Here is a 16,590-nt window from a genome sequence, read left to right as displayed (position 1 = left end):
TTCATGAACTATCTAGGACAAAAATTGGTCTCAACACCACCCAAAACCGTACCCGCCCCCCCGGGGCCCCGGGCAAAAGCCATGCCCGTCCCTAGTCGTCTGATCCAATATAATTGAAGTGAGATGGAGAATCTAAACCCTAGGCCAAAGTGATGTCCTCTCCATCATTAAGATAGAAGAGGGAAGAGGCCGGGCGTGCACTTCGTAGGCTGCATTGTTCTGTCCTCCTTTTCCCCTATTCTAAGGCAAAGATAGAATAACAAAAAGGATGGCCAAGGAAACGACAAAGAACCCCTAGCGGTTCTTTTCTGAATAACACCAGTAGGCCCTCTTCTGTCCTTTGATGACAAATTTTGGGCTTCTTGGTGGGGGCATCAGGTGATAAATTTCTAAGTGCGTTCGCAATCGGCCATGAATACATATATTATAAGTGGACCTACATTAGTACGGTGATAACGTGCCAAATTGACATTTTAATGCTCTATTTTATTGTGATTAGTGTATAGTCAATCTTTGACTTTTGTGTATTTATTTATAGTTTCTGGGCAGTTCCGTTTACTATTTTTGGAATGAAATCATCACTGGAAGGAAAAGAGAAACTGAGGGCACGATTGATGATTAAAGCGATCCTGCTAAACGCGACATCATCTGATTTGATGTACTGGGCAAAAACATTATTCCCACCCCAGCTAGATCTAAATTGGTCGAAGATACATGATCTCCTATCATGCTAAAAATGACAAATGGTCGTGCTGCGCAGAATTGAATGACTATTATAGTCAATATTAACTTACAACGTGACCGAGCCAGGGTGTAGGATTCATGTTTTGTCGGACAAAGTCTGGATATGGATGGGTGTGAGAAACATCTTGGGCGATTTTTCAAAAAACGGATGATAATCATGCATATAAGAGCAAAATTTAGCCGAAGGTAAGGTATGCAATCTATAGTTTGGAGACATTGGTTTATATGGAGAGATTTTGCGAAACTATTATCGATTATTTTAAATGTTTAAACTGTTAAATAAATACATAATTTAGTCTAAGACGTAGAATTATGCAACTGAAAAGCAAATAGGGGTCTATAAATATTTAAATTTATGATCTCTTGCTTTGATACAATGTGGACCACTACCGACTATCTAAGAGTTTAAGTTGTTGAATAATGCATGATTTAATATTTAAATATTTTAACACGTGTTTTGTCATTTGTGAAAACTCGGACATCTCATGGTATTTTCTCGATAAATAAGAGGTTAAAGTTAAGACTTGAGAGCAAGCATTGGAGCACGCTCTTGGAGAAATTCTAGCACGAATCTTTGTCCCTAAATAAGCTAGAAAACACGGCACATACTATATTGTAAAAAAGAAGATTGTGCACTAAAATTTTAAGTTGACATTAGCCTTAGAAGTTTTGATAATATCCACGCCCTCTTGCTAATTTCTGATTTTTCGCACCTTCATGCACAACGGACTTCGATGATTGTAGTTAAAGTAATTAAATATTAAACCACGTATTCATTTAACATGCTAAGCTTTTGGAATAATATATAGTGGTCTCACCAAATCTTACATGCTATTAGAGCAAGACGTCCCGAGTTTAAATATTTTCACGCTTTAGGCTTAAACCAAAGTCCAATTCATGTGTGAGAAGGAGTATTGAAGTAATTAAATATTAATCACACATTCATCTAATAACATGACATTTTAAAATAATTGGCAATTATCCCACCAAATCTCATAATTATTTTATCCATTTGTATCGGGTTCATATGCTAAAAGCCTATCTTATTAAATTAGCCTCCAAGCGAAGGATAAAGCATTAAATCTTTCGAATAAGATGGTTAACAACTTGAAATAAGGTAGGAATGGGTAGCCATTCCATGAAAATTGGAAATAGAGCTCAAACCAGGATGATATAGGGCAAAGTATCAAAAGAAAAAGTCTTTAATGCATTACATTTGTGTCGATTCAATTTTAAACATTTTAATTATGCTAATTTAGTATTAAATATTTTTACAATTTGCCAATTCAAACCTTATGACCAATTTTTGTAGAAAATTATTGATGTAGATACTAGTCCAGACAGTGTTGATGTGGACAATTTAAAAAAATGAATTTATTATTTTATTCTTTTTGTTCTTTTCTTTTTCCTTTCATTATAGCTAGTGAGGCCGTGATGGCCTTGCTTAGGGGCTTTGCAGCCTTGTTGACTTTGAGCAAGGGCTACGACCCTCGCTAGAAAAAAAGAAAGAAAGAAAACATAAAAAAAATCAAAAATTATTAATATATATCTATACATTTAGGCCGGCAAGGCCATATAAGATAGTTGATATATATATCTAGGCCGGCGAGGCCATATAAGATAGCCGACGTTCATGTTAATAATTTTTTAGTCAAAATTGGCTCAATTGATTCAATTAGCAAAATTTGAAAATGTTCAATACTAAATTGACATAATTAAAAGTTTAATGACATAATTAGTACAGTCGCAATATTTTTAATTTTTTTTTATTTTTCCTAAATAAAATAACTATTCTCAAATTTGGTTTGCGTGATGAAAATAGTCTTTCAACTCGTTCCAAGTTACATGAGAAATAAGTGAAATACCAATAAATGCCCATTATAAACTTTGATGGGATAAAATTGAGGTCAATATCACCAAAATATCCAAACTAATACAGCCATATTATGTCATTAACAAATTTATTTTTATGTCACAAAAAACCATAAAACTAGTATATACATGATAAATCTACCCTCTATTAACTTATGTTTAATATCCCATTAAATAGCTGATTTGGAGACACGTGTGGCAAATAACTCGGATGATCGGAATGTAATGTGAAAACAACGTAAGTGGCTCGCTTAAATGATGTCATTTTGGAGAAGTCAGATCTAAAGAAAATGGACTGTGATTGGGAATTTTCTAATACCTTCTAACTTTGTCTCAAGAGCTCCCTTACATTTCAAAAATCTCCTAAAATCCCTAATTTTGCCTAAATTTTGTCTTAAATTTTGTATATATTTGTTATGGGTTTAGAATATTGATTTAGGGTAAACGTGACAACATGAGTGCAACGGTTTGCAATTTTTGTGATGCAAATATTAGTTTTGGGTACGTGTGGTATTGTTATACCGGTTTGAGATATCATATGGTATTAACCCTAACCTAACTCCACCTATTATTATATTAAAATTATAATAAATGAAAAAAATCATTACCATTTACGAGCATGGCTAGTAACTTTTTTGTCAAATAATAGCGATAGTAATTTATTTCCAAATATATAACCATATCTCAAGAATATATCGTGTAATCGTTATCATAACTATAACTTTTTTTTTTTTTTTGGTCTGAATCATAACTATAACCTTAAATTGCAACAGAATATTACTATTATTCAAGCAATACTCTAGATGATTACTTACCATTTTTTTCTTGACGGGCGTATAATAATGATGCAACAATCATAAGTTAACTAAAATTCATATAATCAAATGGTATATATTTAGATCGCCAATGAATTAGACTCATAACTAGTAAAAGAGCAGGTTCACTTATAAGATAATTAGTGAATTTCAATATTATTTGGTAAAAGCCCACTTTTGATCCTTGAAGCCCACTTTTGATCCTTGAAGTTATGGCCTTTTTTTCCCCTAGCAAGACCTTAAACTTTTAATTTGTCTAACTAAATAATTGAACTTACGTAATTTTTTCGCACCAAGCTCGTCCGACTTCAAATATAGTCAATTAAAGTGACATGTTTGTCAGAGTTGGCAAGAGCAGAACGTTAAAAAAAAAGCAAGTTGCCCTTAACAATCATCTCTAAGGCATTGCGAAGATGAAAAAGACTTAATCGGACCTCGCTTCTAAATAGTGAGGTCTCCTGTAGGAAAGTTACGTTTGAGCTAGCTCTATTGAATTCTTGTCCTCACTCCAATGACAACATCAATTTTTATTAAATGGGCGATAGTGCATGCAACTGTCGATGACAAAATGGTGCGCTCTTTGCTACACAGGGCCGCAGCATCATATTCTAGAAGACGTTACGCAGCCCATGATATCACAATGCGGGGAAAGACTTGATCCAAGCGCTACCCATTTGCGGTCATCTCAGGCCTCGAAATCTATCGTCCAAGCGTTCATTTGGGGCAATATCTACTTTTGCCTCTAGTTCATGCACCTATTTTAGCTCATTCACTTATTTCCGGAACTCCTTTACTACTTTGGGCTATATATTCCGCAATGCCTAAGGTCTCGAGGGGCATTTCTTCATCTCGCTTTCTTTCCAGAGCGTGAAACCGACTTTCATGATGAATTTCGAGAAACGACGTGGAGAGAAGAGGGGAGGCTTTCTCTCTCTTGTATTTTCCGCAGGGGAGATTGGACGTCTGAGTGGGCATGTTTCGAAGAGCTTTCATTTATCTGTCCACGGCTTCCTGCCGCGCGTGTCCTGAATGGAGCCCGACCGAAGGAGGGAGTGTACGCAAATTCAAGCACGGAACTGAGACTTTTTTGTTGCCACATTCTCTACTGCTCCTCCCCTCCCCTCCCCTCCCGTATAAACCCGACCCCCACCACTTGGTCTCTATCCTCTCGACGTCACTCTCCTTCCTTCCTCTCCAATTTTATTTTATTTTGTCCCTTTCTTTCGTGGAAACATGAGCGAGACTGTGTGTTTGATTTCCGACAGTCTCCATTTCCATCATCCTTGACTCGCTCTCTCTCGTCGCGCAATGTTGTCAGCATCAGGTGGTCTTAGTGAAGGTAACACCGACTGCTGCAACCCCAAAATCACAGCTCTCATCAGCAGAGTCTCCTCCTCCTCCTCCTACTCTTCCTCCTCGACTTCTTCCTCGACTTCATCTTCATCTTACTCCCAACTCTTCTTCTTTTCCTCCACCTCCATCTCCATCATCTCACCACCATCACAGCCACCACCAAACCCTAACCCCATCAAGAATCATGGAGGAGGTGTGGAAGGACATCACCCTCTCCTCCCTCCAACCCCACCACCACCACCACCACCACCACCACCACAGCCCCTCGTCTGTCGGCCCCTCCTTGCGGGGAAACGGCCTGCAGGACTTCCTCGGGCGGCCCTCCCACAAGGACCCGCCGACCCCTGCCAACATCACTTCCCCCTCCTCGCTCCCTCCTCACCACCCTCTCACCTTCTTGAGCCTCAACAACTCCGGCCCCGAGTTTCACTTCCTCGACGACTCGAGCCCGCTCGGGCTGAGCACCACTCGGTTTCAGAGCCACAGTAGAGCGGGAATGGCCTGCTTCAGCACTAGCCCTTTTGAGGCTCTGGCGGGCTCTGCTGATCCTGGGAATCCCGGCGATGTCGCCGCTTTTGGGAATATCAAGAAGAGGGTGTCTGAGAGTGAGGGCGGCTCGGGCGACCGGAGGCACAAGAGGATGATCAAGAACAGAGAGTCCGCTGCGAGGTCTAGAGCTAGGAAGCAGGAAAAGTTTTTGTTTTTATGCGTGTTTAAATAAAATTGCGCATGAACTAAAAGTGGATGGCCCCATGTGTAACTGTCGATGATGTTGCGCCTGTTACCCTTTTGCTGGATGTTTTGTTGAATTAAATTTTCTTGCATCCAATGTTCTTGGTCCTGTTTTTCTTCCTCCTGATTTGTTTTGCCTTTTTCCCTTTTTTGGTCGAACAGGCTTATACGAACGAATTGGAGCTTCAGGTTGCCCACTTGTTGGAAGAGAATGCTAGACTGAAGAAGCAGCAGGAACAGGTAAATTTTTTTCCTTTTTTCTTTGTTTCCTTGCTCTTACATTGTTTCAAGAAGTAGAACAATTAGATTCTCATATTTAGCAGACATAAGTACCCTCTTCCCTAAAAAGGGCCATCTGTGTTCTTTTCTTACCCTTTTGAGCTCTACTCAGTTTAAAGACTTCTAGTCAGCTTTTCTCTTTCTTTTCATATTGTTATTGAGAAGTCATGCGGAGAAGCTGGTAGTTTGCTTTCTCTTAAAACCTTCAACCCAAATTAAAGATGCATTATTTGGTCATCTCATCTCTAGTCCACCTCAGTTGTCAGCTTGTGTCACTTGCAAGCAGATAATATCCACACTGGGCTTTACTTGCAAATTGTTTTTTTTTTTTTTTTTTACTTTTGGCAAAGCGATACAATTATTCTGATGGCTTGTGAATATTCGTGTTATTTTGTGTGGGTTTTGGGCAGTTGTGGATGGCTGCAGCATCGCAAATTCCCAAAAAGCACTCGCTCCATCGAACGTCGACAGCTCCATTTTGACGGGGGCGATCCCTGGCGTTTGCCCCTTTAACAATGCGCTTTTCTTTCTTCTCCCCTTTTGGTTCCTTTCTGGAGCTAACCTAAGAACAGTTCCTTTGAAGTAGTTACGAAAGAACAGTGGTGAGAGAGCGTATTTGTGGAGGGTCAGGAATCTTCTTTTTTAAGCTTTGCGCAGGTGTTGTGTTGCTGTTGTTGGGGAGTGGTGACTCTACCCTACAGTACCCAGAGTTTGAATGCTGTTTTTTCTCTGTTGGTGAGGACGCGCATTACACTAGCCAAAGGCCTTTATCTTCTTTTTTTTCCCCCTTCTTTTTTCTGTACGTCCTGGGATGCTGGAACTCTGCCGCTGCTGCTGCTGCTTTAGAGAGAGAGATAGAGAGAGAGAGGAGAGGAGAGAGGGATATGGAGGGAACTGTGGTGGGTCTTTCTTCATGTGTTTGCTCCTTTGTAGTTTCTTGACTGACTTTTTGGACCCTAGCGTTCATTAAACGTGGACATCGTTCTCACTTGTGTTTCTCATGATGACACGATATTTTTACCAACTTGAAAGGCAGGGGAAAAGAGGGCCTTTGCTTCGTCTGTTGCTGAGCTTTCCATATGGCTTCCAAGTCCTAGTCGGAGTCGAGTCGCGTGGATCATTTAACTTGTTTTTTGTAGGATCGGTCGGCTTGTTCCTTCTTGAGTGGGCTTCTTTCGATGGGTGAAATTACTCTATTTTCTCTCTTGCTTGGCTTAATTATTGATGTGAACCCTTTTGGATGCATATTTGAGCTTAAGAATGAGGTCAAAAAACCTTGGAAAGATGAGAGCTTAATTGAACGCACCCAAAGTGGTGCACGGTGTCCTGGTAAGTCACTAGCAGCGATGACAAGACCCCGGGGGGGTCTGCTTTGTTTTCGAGCACTGGGGGCCGTCACTTTCGTTTCTCCTTATCTCTACACCCCCACATCACTCTTCCTGAAAGCCCCTTTTGGCCCTTTTCTCTCCCACTTATTGTCCAGAGTCAATGATGCCTCCTTTGTCGGTCTCTATGGCTTTGTCATGACCTTGTTTCCCGAAATATCTCTTTTCCGTATATAAATTCGATTCGCGCGAGCCTCAGCTCGATTGGATTTCATGTGATTGAATGACGTGGTTTGTGCGCGAACTTGATGAGCCGAAAGGAAATAAAAGGAGAGGAAAAGTCATCCGAGGAAACATTAGAAACCCAGGAAGAAGGGGGAAGAGGACAAAGTTTGGTGGGTCTCCACGTTTTTGGACACTTTAAATGAAGCAATCCTAAGTTGTGTCTGTGGATGATGCGTTTCTGTGGTTTAGAGCTTGTTCTTTATCGGATCCACCCTTCCTTTACACGCGATGTGAAATGGCTGTGAAGCCGGTGTCTGCTTATTCATGTTGCGTTTTTAAGAGAGAGGGAGAGAGAGAGAGATGCTTCTGATGTCTGCATCTTTCACAAGCTGCATGCAAAAGGATAGGAAACCGCAGCTGTACCAAACCCTAAAAAGCAAAGCAGTAGTACTAGAAGACTAGGGCAAAAGAAAGGTAAACACTGCACGATACATAATTCTTTTCCTCTTCCTTTGTTCGCTCTCTTTCGATCGTTTCTTCATTCTACGCTTATCTTCCCCCTCGACTAGTCTGCAGAATAGATCTTGAAGGGAAACATCGATGAATACCTCGAAGTCAGTTTGAATTCAAGGTTTTAGGTTGATTCAATTTCACTTTTCGCATGAAGACATTGACAAACGAGTGGCGATACAAAATGACCCGGTAAGATCCAGCGTCGGCCTTGTAACTTCCTGGAACATTTAATGGCGTCAGTCTTTTTCGAGATGTTCTTTCAATTAGGTGATTTGAATCGCTTTCTTGCTTGACGGATTATTCAACAGGGAGAAACAATTACCTTCTACTCCACTCAAGTAGGATAAAAAATGTTGGCAAGTTGATTTTGGAGAATCGGTTTTTTCGCGGAATTACGCTTGGATCTAGGATCTACTCTGAATTAGAGAAGGTTAATGAACCGAAGAAAAAAATATTAGATGAGGATGATGAGTCACGAATCGTGTACCAAATTCAATTTGGACGAACATGCAACGGTAATGTAGAGAAAGAGGGCATTATCAACATTCTTCCGAGTTCCTTAAAGCGCACATCGACAAGGACATTCAAACTAACAACAATTTGACAGATTAAGGGGCGAAGGAGGGCGACCGAATACCCGCAAAAGTCTTCGCATCGAATTAGTTTTATATAACTATATTATTGTTGGATAAGCAGTCAACAAGTTCCGTTGTCGTCCAGCGGTTAGGATATCTGGCTTTCACCCAGGAGACCCGGGTTCGATTCCCGGCAACGGAACATTTTTACTTTGAATTTTTTTTTTTTTTTTAATCTTCTTTATGAATTTGGCATTTCTTTTTTGAAGCAATTCGATCATGAATTCTAATTATTTTTTTTTCTCATTATAGTCCTGCTTGAGCCATTCGCCAATACATTTTATTGCGATGCAATGAAGAAAAAACTTTGTCAAAGCAGAACACAAGGAGCAGAACATAATGTGAAAACATATGCAAGTTTGAATCCGAGAAGAAGACACATGTTTTTTAGAACCCAGCTGCATGGAAAGAGGAAAACCAGATCACCATCTCTTCGGTTAGCTCCTCCTCTCTACGACACCCTTCATCTCCTCCTGCTTCATCCATCGAGAACCGGCAGATCGGGCAGGTCCTCCGGCAGGCGTCGAACCACCTGTCGACACAGGCCTTGTGGAACTCGTGCATGCAGGGGAGCACCCGCACGTCCCCGCCTGCGTCCTCCTTCAATCCCGACAGGCACACGCAGCAAACCTCGCCTCCGAACGGCTCCCCGCTCGAGCTTGACCCGACGGGAGATGCCGATGCGCCCGCCGTGATGTCGAGAGTGACCGCCACCCCATAGGGCGGCAGCACCAGTTCCTTGATCCTTGCGGGCCGCCCCGGGGTACCATAGTAGTGGCATATGAGGGAGAATAGTCTGTGGAGTACCATTTGGTCCTAGTGTGGGATTTGCATGGCGGAGGAACTTCTAATGATGGTGTGGTGGTGGCTCTGAGGGGAGGTCAAGTGCAGAGGAATGGCCTTTTGATGATCCGCGTGGTTTCGAGGGGTGGTTTAGACATTTGAGGAGAGTCTGATCTTGAGTACCCATCACAAGGCTGTTGCACCTAAATCGAAGAGGTTTACGCTTGACCAATTTTAATTTAACTCTTCTTAATAGATGTTGGCTTCTACCTACCGCTAGGAGATCAATGCTTCTCTCTCTCTCTCTCTCTCTCTTTAGAGACTGTCAAGCAGCTTGTGTCAAGTTGTTTTCACATGCACAACATGGTCTGACCAGCATTGACCGTCAAAGTCAGATCAAATTTCCATCTGATTCGAGTTCCCCGTAGCCCATTTCGATCTAACGGTTGCTTGGAATTCCATTGCTAGGGGGATAATATGGACAAAAGGATCAAAATCGATCCTCCTTGCAAGTCGAGATCTTACGGAACTTGGTTATGCGAAACCAGGTAATCATCGACGGTTATAGGTCTGGTCGTTCATTTACATCTTGCTTTTCGACGTGCCGTGATCGCCGGAGTGGCTTCCGGGGCATGTATCATGTCTGATGAGCATGCTGCGAGAGAGTGTGTTAGCTCCCAGAAGTTGAAACAAACACTCATCATGCCAATCCCGTGACGTGCTTGATACAGATCCAGAGTTACCAACTTGGCAACTATGGTTAAAGTAGCTAACAGCGTCGCGGCACGTCTTGACTCAAATGCGACGGCAAGAGCAAAACAGTACAAAGCTATTTCCAGGAATTATATTCACTTCAGATGTATGTAATCTACGGTCAAGCAAAAAATGAGGAAGAGTTGAGGCTTTCTGAGAAACAGGATTTAACAAACGCAAGCATGGCTGCATAAACTGCGGGCAGCAGCGCAGCTCGAGCCGGCAGAACAAACCCATTATCAACTGCAACTCTGTTCCAATGAGGATGCATCGAAGGTTGCCTAAGAATTTGAGAACTGCAATTCCAAGTAAAGAAACCCCAGGCCACCCTTCATACCAAATCGAGCAATGGCAGTTCTCACGAAGCAGCTATCTCCACCGGTAATTGAACAGTGATAATCAGCGCACCGCTATCTTCTCATGAGCTAAGATGGCAAAGCCTAAAGGAGCGAACATGAAGCAATGAACACCGATCATGAAAGGAAGTATCATCTCATTGAATATCAATGATACAAAGTATTGTCAATGTCTAGCAACAGACTGTTTCAGTTTTCTCATCGAATTACACCAAAACACGACGACGGTCGCTCTAACTTTCCAAGAATGCTTCTCAACAGATGCATGAGTTAGACGTAGAAATTGCAATGACAGAACAACCGTCGATTTCAATTCAAAACAGCACAAAGCCGTACATACATGAACAGACTCCTCGCTTCACTGATGTCAAAAAACGATCAGGAACTCAGCACAAATTGGCAAAAACATATCTGCCACGCAGTCTCTCTCAATCCTTCTAAAAAGATCCTGGAACCACCTACTCAGGAAGCCCTGTTCGCGGAAGCCGGGTCCGCGGCATCATCGGACTTCGTTTTATCATCATCATCATCGCTTCCCAGAATCTTGCCATCCTTCGGCACGAGGCAGGGGATGCCATTCTTTATCTGCAGGTAATTCGATACGTGAATTACGGAATAGTAGTGAAAAAAAAACATTTTTTTTTTCCAATCGCAGCATCACCAAGTCAAGATGCGTCCTTCAGAATTCTGAATTTTCGACGCTACTTCATCGCGAATGAGAAAATCATTTCGAGAAACGGAGAGAACTCACGGGGAAGGAGACGCCGATGGCGTCGCTGACGAGAGAATTCGTCTCTTCGCAGAACCTACAAAGAAATCAATCGCGTCAAACGACTGTCCAGCCATAAGAGCAGAGGAAGGAGAGAGAGAGGTAGGGGCGACCTGAGGGGTTGTTTGGAGAGAGGGCAAACGAGGATTTCGGAGAGAGACTTGGCGACTCCGGTCGACGCCGCGGCGGCGGCGGCGCTCTTGAGGAGAGCGAAGCTCGCCTTCACCATCTTTTCGCCTTCGTCTCCCCCAAAAATCACAGACGATTTCCTGATTAGGGTTTTTCTCGTTTCGGCGGGGGCTGATCGACGGTGGAAGACGGCGAGCGAACCGCCGCGCGACGTTGCTCCCAAAACGACTGCCGTTCTGCGGTTTTCGCGTTTCTTATTTCCCCTACTTCTCCTTTTTTTTTTTTTTTTTTGGTTCTAGCCATTTTTAGCAAAAAGAAAAGGCAAAAATAAAAGAGGCGGTGCAACTACTGTGATTCACCCCAGTGGCCACGTTTCCAATATAGAAGGGGGATGTGAGAGGTTCAAATCTCCACCTTCTCAAGGGTATAGGATAGGACACGTAAGTTTTAGGAGTTGAGGTAGAGCAAAAGTCTGAGAGTGAATGTAAAGTAGAAATAGAATAGGGATGGTGCAATTTATTAAAACTTTGTACAATTTATTTAAACTTTGTTTAGTAAGCTCTTTAACAGTAATGTCTAAAGCCTAGATTGTTGGCCATCGCCGGCCCAGCAAGGGCCGCCCCCCACTATCGCCTATGAGCGGTCGCCGGCCTCCTCCGACAGGTGGCGGCGACAATGGCACCCGGCCACCAGCCCTCCCTCTTTTTTTATTTTTTGTATATTTATATTTTGATCCTTCAAGTATTAAAATTTTTTAAAAGTAATTCCGTTTGTGTCGGAATCGCGTGTCGGAATTTCGGAATTGCATATTAGAGTGTGTTGGAGAGAGTTGACCACATGTCGAGTTTTTCGATACTCATTAACCGTGTGTCAGGACGTGTCGGACATAACACGAAGGCTTCCGGAGAGTGTCGGTCTACATAGGTTCTCACCATCTTTCAAATTTCGTTTCTTCAAGATCAAACAATTTCCTGCTTTAACATTTTTCGCTTTAGCTGGACTAATTGATAGCGAAAGACCATGAACTTTCCCTCCCTTTTTTTCAGGTCATATTTTAGCAAAAAGAAAATAATCAATGCAATCAATTAAAATCTTTGTTCATCAAGCTCTTCAAGAGTTTTAAATCTCCAAAGCTCAGTCATGCATAATCTTTTACTCGGTTGGCCTTCTAATTTTGTACTCTCTAAAACCTTTTTTTATGTTGATTCGTCACACTTATCTTTATCATCATGCTAATTAGTTTCGTATATAAAAGATGATCGCTTTTGGAGTCACCATGCATGATTGAATGTCAAGAGTAGCTCACCCTTATAGCTTTTGATCAATAGATTATTTAGAGCTTCGAAGATAATAATCAAGGCGGCCTCCTTCCCAGCCACTACACTAAACACGCATGTAATCATAATAATCGGCCTGAATGCCTTTATTCTATTCTTAAAAAATAAAAATATTATGTTTAAATGAATGGAAAATTGCATCTATTCTTTAATCCGCAAAGCCAAAAAGAGTTTGATCAAATCTAAATGCTAAATATTAAGAGGAAAATGTAATCCTGTTCTTTCGCTTTGACAAACTTATTGGTAGATATAACCGTGATCCTTGAACTTAAATGTTTGTTAATCAATTTTAAGCAAATCGGACCCTTCAAATTCCCAATTAAAAATAAAATAGAATGTACCAATTCATATTTGTACGATCGAACACGGGGAGTCGTCTGGTTGGGCCTTGCATGTTAACGGGCCTGGACCAAAGATGACCCGGCCCGGCCCGGCCGATGTAGTCCACCAGCCGGCGACGCCGTCGACACACCCTCTCCCTTTTCCTCCTCCAGAACGCACGTCGCCGTCGCATCGCGCCGTCGCCAACCCCCGCAGATTTCGAGCCGCAGTTATGTTCCCTCTGCAACGCGAACTCCACAACTGTTGATGGCGACGGCGGGTACGCTCTCCTCTCACCGCCCGTCAGGACCCGCCTCCAAATGAATGGCAAGAGCCGCTTTGCGAGGACTCCTCCGTCTCCGACGCGCCGCCGCCGCTGCCTCCACCGCGAGATCTAGCCTCGGCTTCTTTTCCTCGCATTCATGTCGGCCGTCTCCGGTTGAGAGCGGGGACAGTTCCCTGTTTGATTCGAGCCTCGAGCTTCTCGAAACCTGCCGGAGCGCTCGAGAGCTGCTGCAGGTTCACGCGCGGCTGATCACTTCGGGCCTCATCCGCAAGGCGGCTCTGTCCAGCAGAGTCCTGAGGACACATCTGGAGCTGGGTCACGTTCAATACGCGATCTTGACATTTGGGTACATTCGTTCTCCGGGTACTTTCTGCGTCAATACCGCGGTTGAGGCTTACTCGGTTAGCTCGGTGCCGAGCGATGGTGTTCGGTTGTATTTTAAGATGCTCGGGCGCGGGGACTTTGTCCCGAACAGCTACACTTATGTGCCGCTCCTCGGCTGTTGTGCTAAGATGGGTTGTGCTGGAACCGGAAAGAAGTGTCACGGGCAAGCCGTCAAGAATGGGGTTGAGGGGGTTTTGCCAGTGCAGAACTCGCTGATTCACATGTACGGTTCTTGTGGGGTTGTTGAGATTGCCCGGATGTTGTTCGATGAAATGCAGCAGAGGGATTCGGTGTCTTGGAACGCCACTATGTATATGTATGTCAGAGTAGGTGATTTGGTGTCCGCACGCAACATATTTGTCGAAATGCCTGAGAAAAATGTGGCTGCATACAACATCTTGATTGCTGGGTATGTGAAGGGCGGGAATCCTGGGGCCGGGTTAAAATTGTTTCGAAATATGATGTCCAAGGGAGTGAGAGCCAGCAGTAGGACTATGGTTGGCGCAGTTATGGCATGTGGAAGGTCAGCCAGACTGAAAGAAGGGAAATCAGTTCATGGCTTTCTCATCAAGAACTTCTTGGAATCGAATATCTTGATAGACACAACTTTGATAGATATGTATAGTAGGTGTGAACGGGTGGATGTGGCGTGCAAATTGTTTGACAGAATTGAGGTAAAGAATCCGGTATGTTGGAATGCCATGATCTTAGGGCATTGCATCCATGGGAATCCAACCGACGGGATACAACTATTTGAAGACACATTAGGTAGACTTAGGTCAGGGAATTCTGGCAAAAAGAAAAGGAAAAAACGGAAAAGAAAGGGATTGGTGATGGTGGAACGGCGAGAAATTTTTCCAGATGAAGTTACTTTTGTTGGTATTTTGTGTGCTTGTGCACGCGCCGGACTCCTGGAAGAGGGCAGAAACTACTTCAGCAAAATGACCAGTAGTTTCGGAATCAAACCCAATTTCGCACATTACTGGTGCATGGCCAATCTGCTTTCTGAAGCTGGGCTCGTTCAGGAAGCAGAGGAGATACTGAGGTGCATGCCTCAAGATGACAATGACATGTCATCACAAGCCTCTTCATGGGCTAACTTGTTGTCTTCATGTCGGTTTAAAGGCACTGTGGCAGTGGGCGAAAGGATAGCACAGTCACTTATTGAGAAGGATCCTCAAAATTTCTCGTATTACCAGCTATTGCTAAACGTATACGCGGTGGCTGGTCAGTGGGAAGAAGTTGTCAGGTTGAAAGACGTGATGAAGAAAAAGAAGATTGGAAGGATACCGCAGTGCGGTCTCATAGACTTGAACGACATTGTTCATCGGCTCAGAGTGAGTGATATTTGGCAAGAAGAGATGCAGATTGCTCAAGGGTCAAATTGAGGAAACAACTCGATGAGTGACCTGACTCTGAATTTGAGCGGCCACAATACAAATCTGCAATGTACATCGAAGCGGCATTATTCATACCATAGGAGGCCATCTTCGGACCTGATGGAATTTTGCATTTATAGAGGAACCATGTGGAAGATAAGATCTCGACTTCGCAGCTCGTTGATATGGGTCTGAATGCATAAGAAGCTTGCCTGTCGAGGTTTTTCATCTCAGGGAAGTTCGGGCGTGAGACATTGTATCCGGACAACGAACTGCAGAAACTCAAAAGTGTTCCCTGTACTCGATTGAAAATTTACTCCAACTGTTACCATTAGTTTAGTTCGCCCTCATTTTTTACTCATATATTTAAAAGTGATACAATGAAATAAAATGATTCTCATAGTTTTATCTTTGATGCTACGGTTTCTGAAATTGATTTTGGGGGAAATTTCAAATAAGGATGTGAAGCAGAACCGTTTTTTTAAAAGATGGTTTGATGTGAATATTGTCTCAAGTAAGGACAGAGAGTGATCAACTATGTCTCAAATAAGGGCCAGCTGGCTATGATAACATGCTTATATTCGTCAAGGTAATTCTTTCCTTTTTCTTTTTGTTTTTCTTTCTCCTTTTCTCTCCTTTTCCTTTTTCTCTTGCACACTGGCTGAGAATGGCCAGCTCCTGGCTGACTTCATTCTCAGCTCCTGGCTGACTTTCTCCACTGACTCCCAATGCGTGTTTGTCGGGGTCGGCATCCACAAGAACGTGGGGAAACTACTATGTGACTATGACGAAGCCAACCCGGTGGAGCGGAGGGAGCTGGGTCAAGAGGAGCTGAGGAGCACCGGGCTGAAGATGCCGACGAATGACAAGGTAGGTCATATGGAGGCAGATGGAGAAGCCGAAGCAAGCTTGCAGGTTCAGTACGCATACCTCGACAGCCGTGGTAGTCAACGCAAGGCTCAGTCACTGAAGAACCTGCGGAGGTTACTAAATCAATCTCGCTCCACTGTGTAAATGTAATCTGTTTCAAAACGTTTCTATCTAAAAGAGAGAGCAGATATGCTTAGAGGAAACTACTCAATGCTAGATCACTCTTACAGCCTCACTCTGCGTGCATGACAAGGGTGTTGTCTGCTGTCTTCCTTCATAGTTACGTTTGTTATTTGATTGCTCCCCTCCGCACACAGTGTGGGATGGAATCATTTTCTTTGTCTTGCTAGTGTCCATCGTGCCAATGGAGATTGGATTTCAGAGTTGGACTGGGCGAAAATTATTGTCTATTAACTACTTTACATGAAGAGAGAGGATTGCAACCCTCCATGATAATGCCGCTCCTCAACTCGATGAGATATTGGATAGCATTCTCTTTGCCGTCAGGGTGAAGATGTCCATGTTGACTCGACGCAAAAGCTCGATTTTGGGAATTGTAGTTCTCTAATGCGATGTTGAATCATTCTTTTAGTGGCTGATCTTTTACAACCAGGACTTTGGCTGCCAACAACCGGTTGCAAGAGAAAGAAGTAAAAGAGAGGAAAAGGGGAAAAAAAATTAACTCGAAAAAATGCCCATGGTTTTAAGAAAACAGCTCTTGCATTAGGCC

At 43.0% G+C, this 16,590-nt stretch overlaps 4 protein-coding genes and 1 non-coding gene across 7 annotated transcripts; 3 read left to right on the top strand and 2 right to left on the bottom strand.

Moving 5' to 3' along the window:
• The first annotated feature begins 4,840 nt into the window (after positions 1 to 4,840).
• LOC104422798 (protein FD) lies at positions 4,841 to 6,783 on the top strand. Of its 2 annotated transcripts, none has more exons than XM_010035224.3 (3): positions 4,841 to 5,472; positions 5,679 to 5,756; positions 6,206 to 6,783. In XM_010035224.3, the coding sequence occupies exons 1-3, from the start codon at positions 4,969 to 4,971 to the stop codon at positions 6,275 to 6,277; spliced, it is 654 nt and encodes a 217-aa protein (XP_010033526.2). In that variant the 5' UTR covers positions 4,841 to 4,968; the 3' UTR covers positions 6,278 to 6,783. The 2 variants fall into 2 exon arrangements, with proteins under 2 accessions (XP_010033526.2, XP_039159388.1); XM_039303454.1 differs by having other exon boundaries at positions 4,841 to 5,453; positions 6,206 to 6,266.
• Positions 6,784 to 8,563: 1,780 nt separating this feature from the next.
• TRNAE-UUC lies at positions 8,564 to 8,635 on the top strand. The gene has a single exon. It is a non-coding gene; the product is annotated as a tRNA-Glu (tRNA).
• A 77-nt stretch (positions 8,636 to 8,712) lies between these two features.
• LOC104422797 (E3 ubiquitin-protein ligase RNF13) lies at positions 8,713 to 9,411 on the bottom strand. The gene has a single exon (XM_010035223.3). The coding sequence runs from the start codon at positions 9,301 to 9,303 to the stop codon at positions 8,881 to 8,883; it is 423 nt and encodes a 140-aa protein (XP_010033525.2). The 5' UTR covers positions 9,304 to 9,411; the 3' UTR covers positions 8,713 to 8,880.
• A 1,094-nt stretch (positions 9,412 to 10,505) lies between these two features.
• On the bottom strand, positions 10,506 to 11,529 carry LOC104422796 (UPF0434 protein RPC_0266). The gene is made up of 4 exons (XM_010035222.3): positions 11,268 to 11,529; positions 11,137 to 11,191; positions 10,830 to 10,970; positions 10,506 to 10,793 (listed from the first exon to the last, which is right to left on the bottom strand). Exons 1-3 carry the CDS (start codon positions 11,381 to 11,383, stop codon positions 10,848 to 10,850), a joined length of 294 nt encoding a protein of 97 aa, XP_010033524.2. The 5' UTR covers positions 11,384 to 11,529; the 3' UTR covers positions 10,506 to 10,793; positions 10,830 to 10,847.
• Positions 11,530 to 13,084: 1,555 nt separating this feature from the next.
• On the top strand, positions 13,085 to 16,243 carry LOC104422793 (pentatricopeptide repeat-containing protein At3g51320). Of its 2 annotated transcripts, none has more exons than XM_018864052.2 (2): positions 13,085 to 15,579; positions 15,750 to 16,243. In XM_018864052.2, the coding sequence occupies exon 1, from the start codon at positions 13,266 to 13,268 to the stop codon at positions 14,997 to 14,999; it is 1,734 nt and encodes a 577-aa protein (XP_018719597.2). In that variant the 5' UTR covers positions 13,085 to 13,265; the 3' UTR covers positions 15,000 to 15,579; positions 15,750 to 16,243. The 2 variants fall into 2 exon arrangements, with proteins under 2 accessions (XP_018719597.2, XP_039159498.1); XM_039303564.1 differs by having other exon boundaries at positions 15,689 to 16,243.
• Positions 16,244 to 16,590: the final 347 nt, after the last annotated feature.

This window comes from Eucalyptus grandis, chromosome 10 (assembly GCF_016545825.1).
Source record: "Eucalyptus grandis isolate ANBG69807.140 chromosome 10, ASM1654582v1, whole genome shotgun sequence".
In the NCBI taxonomy this organism is placed as follows: domain Eukaryota; kingdom Viridiplantae; phylum Streptophyta; class Magnoliopsida; order Myrtales; family Myrtaceae; genus Eucalyptus; species Eucalyptus grandis.
This window is presented reverse-complemented; position numbering and strand designations above follow the sequence as displayed.

What these genes read in the sequence shown, in the direction of transcription:
- LOC104422798 (XM_010035224.3), top strand. Translation starts at nt 4,969, where the DNA reads ATGGAGGAGGTGTGGAAGGACATCACCCTCTCCTCCCTCCAACCCCAC. An exon ending in GGTCTAGAGCTAGGAAGCAG is followed by an intron (nt 5,473 to 5,678) that starts GAAAAGTTTTTG and finishes TTGGTCGAACAG; the next exon opens with GCTTATACGAACGAATTGGA. An exon ending in TGAAGAAGCAGCAGGAACAG is followed by an intron (nt 5,757 to 6,205) that starts GTAAATTTTTTT and finishes GGTTTTGGGCAG; the next exon opens with TTGTGGATGGCTGCAGCATC.
- LOC104422797 (XM_010035223.3), bottom strand. Translation starts at nt 9,303, where the DNA reads ATGGTACTCCACAGACTATTCTCCCTCATATGCCACTACTATGGTACC.
- LOC104422796 (XM_010035222.3), bottom strand. Translation starts at nt 11,383, where the DNA reads ATGGTGAAGGCGAGCTTCGCTCTCCTCAAGAGCGCCGCCGCCGCCGCG. An exon ending in CTCTCCAAACAACCCCTCAG is followed by an intron (nt 11,192 to 11,267) that starts GTCGCCCCTACC and finishes ATTTCTTTGTAG; the next exon opens with GTTCTGCGAAGAGACGAATT. An exon ending in CCATCGGCGTCTCCTTCCCC is followed by an intron (nt 10,971 to 11,136) that starts GTGAGTTCTCTC and finishes AATTACCTGCAG; the next exon opens with ATAAAGAATGGCATCCCCTG.
- LOC104422793 (XM_018864052.2), top strand. Translation starts at nt 13,266, where the DNA reads ATGGCAAGAGCCGCTTTGCGAGGACTCCTCCGTCTCCGACGCGCCGCC.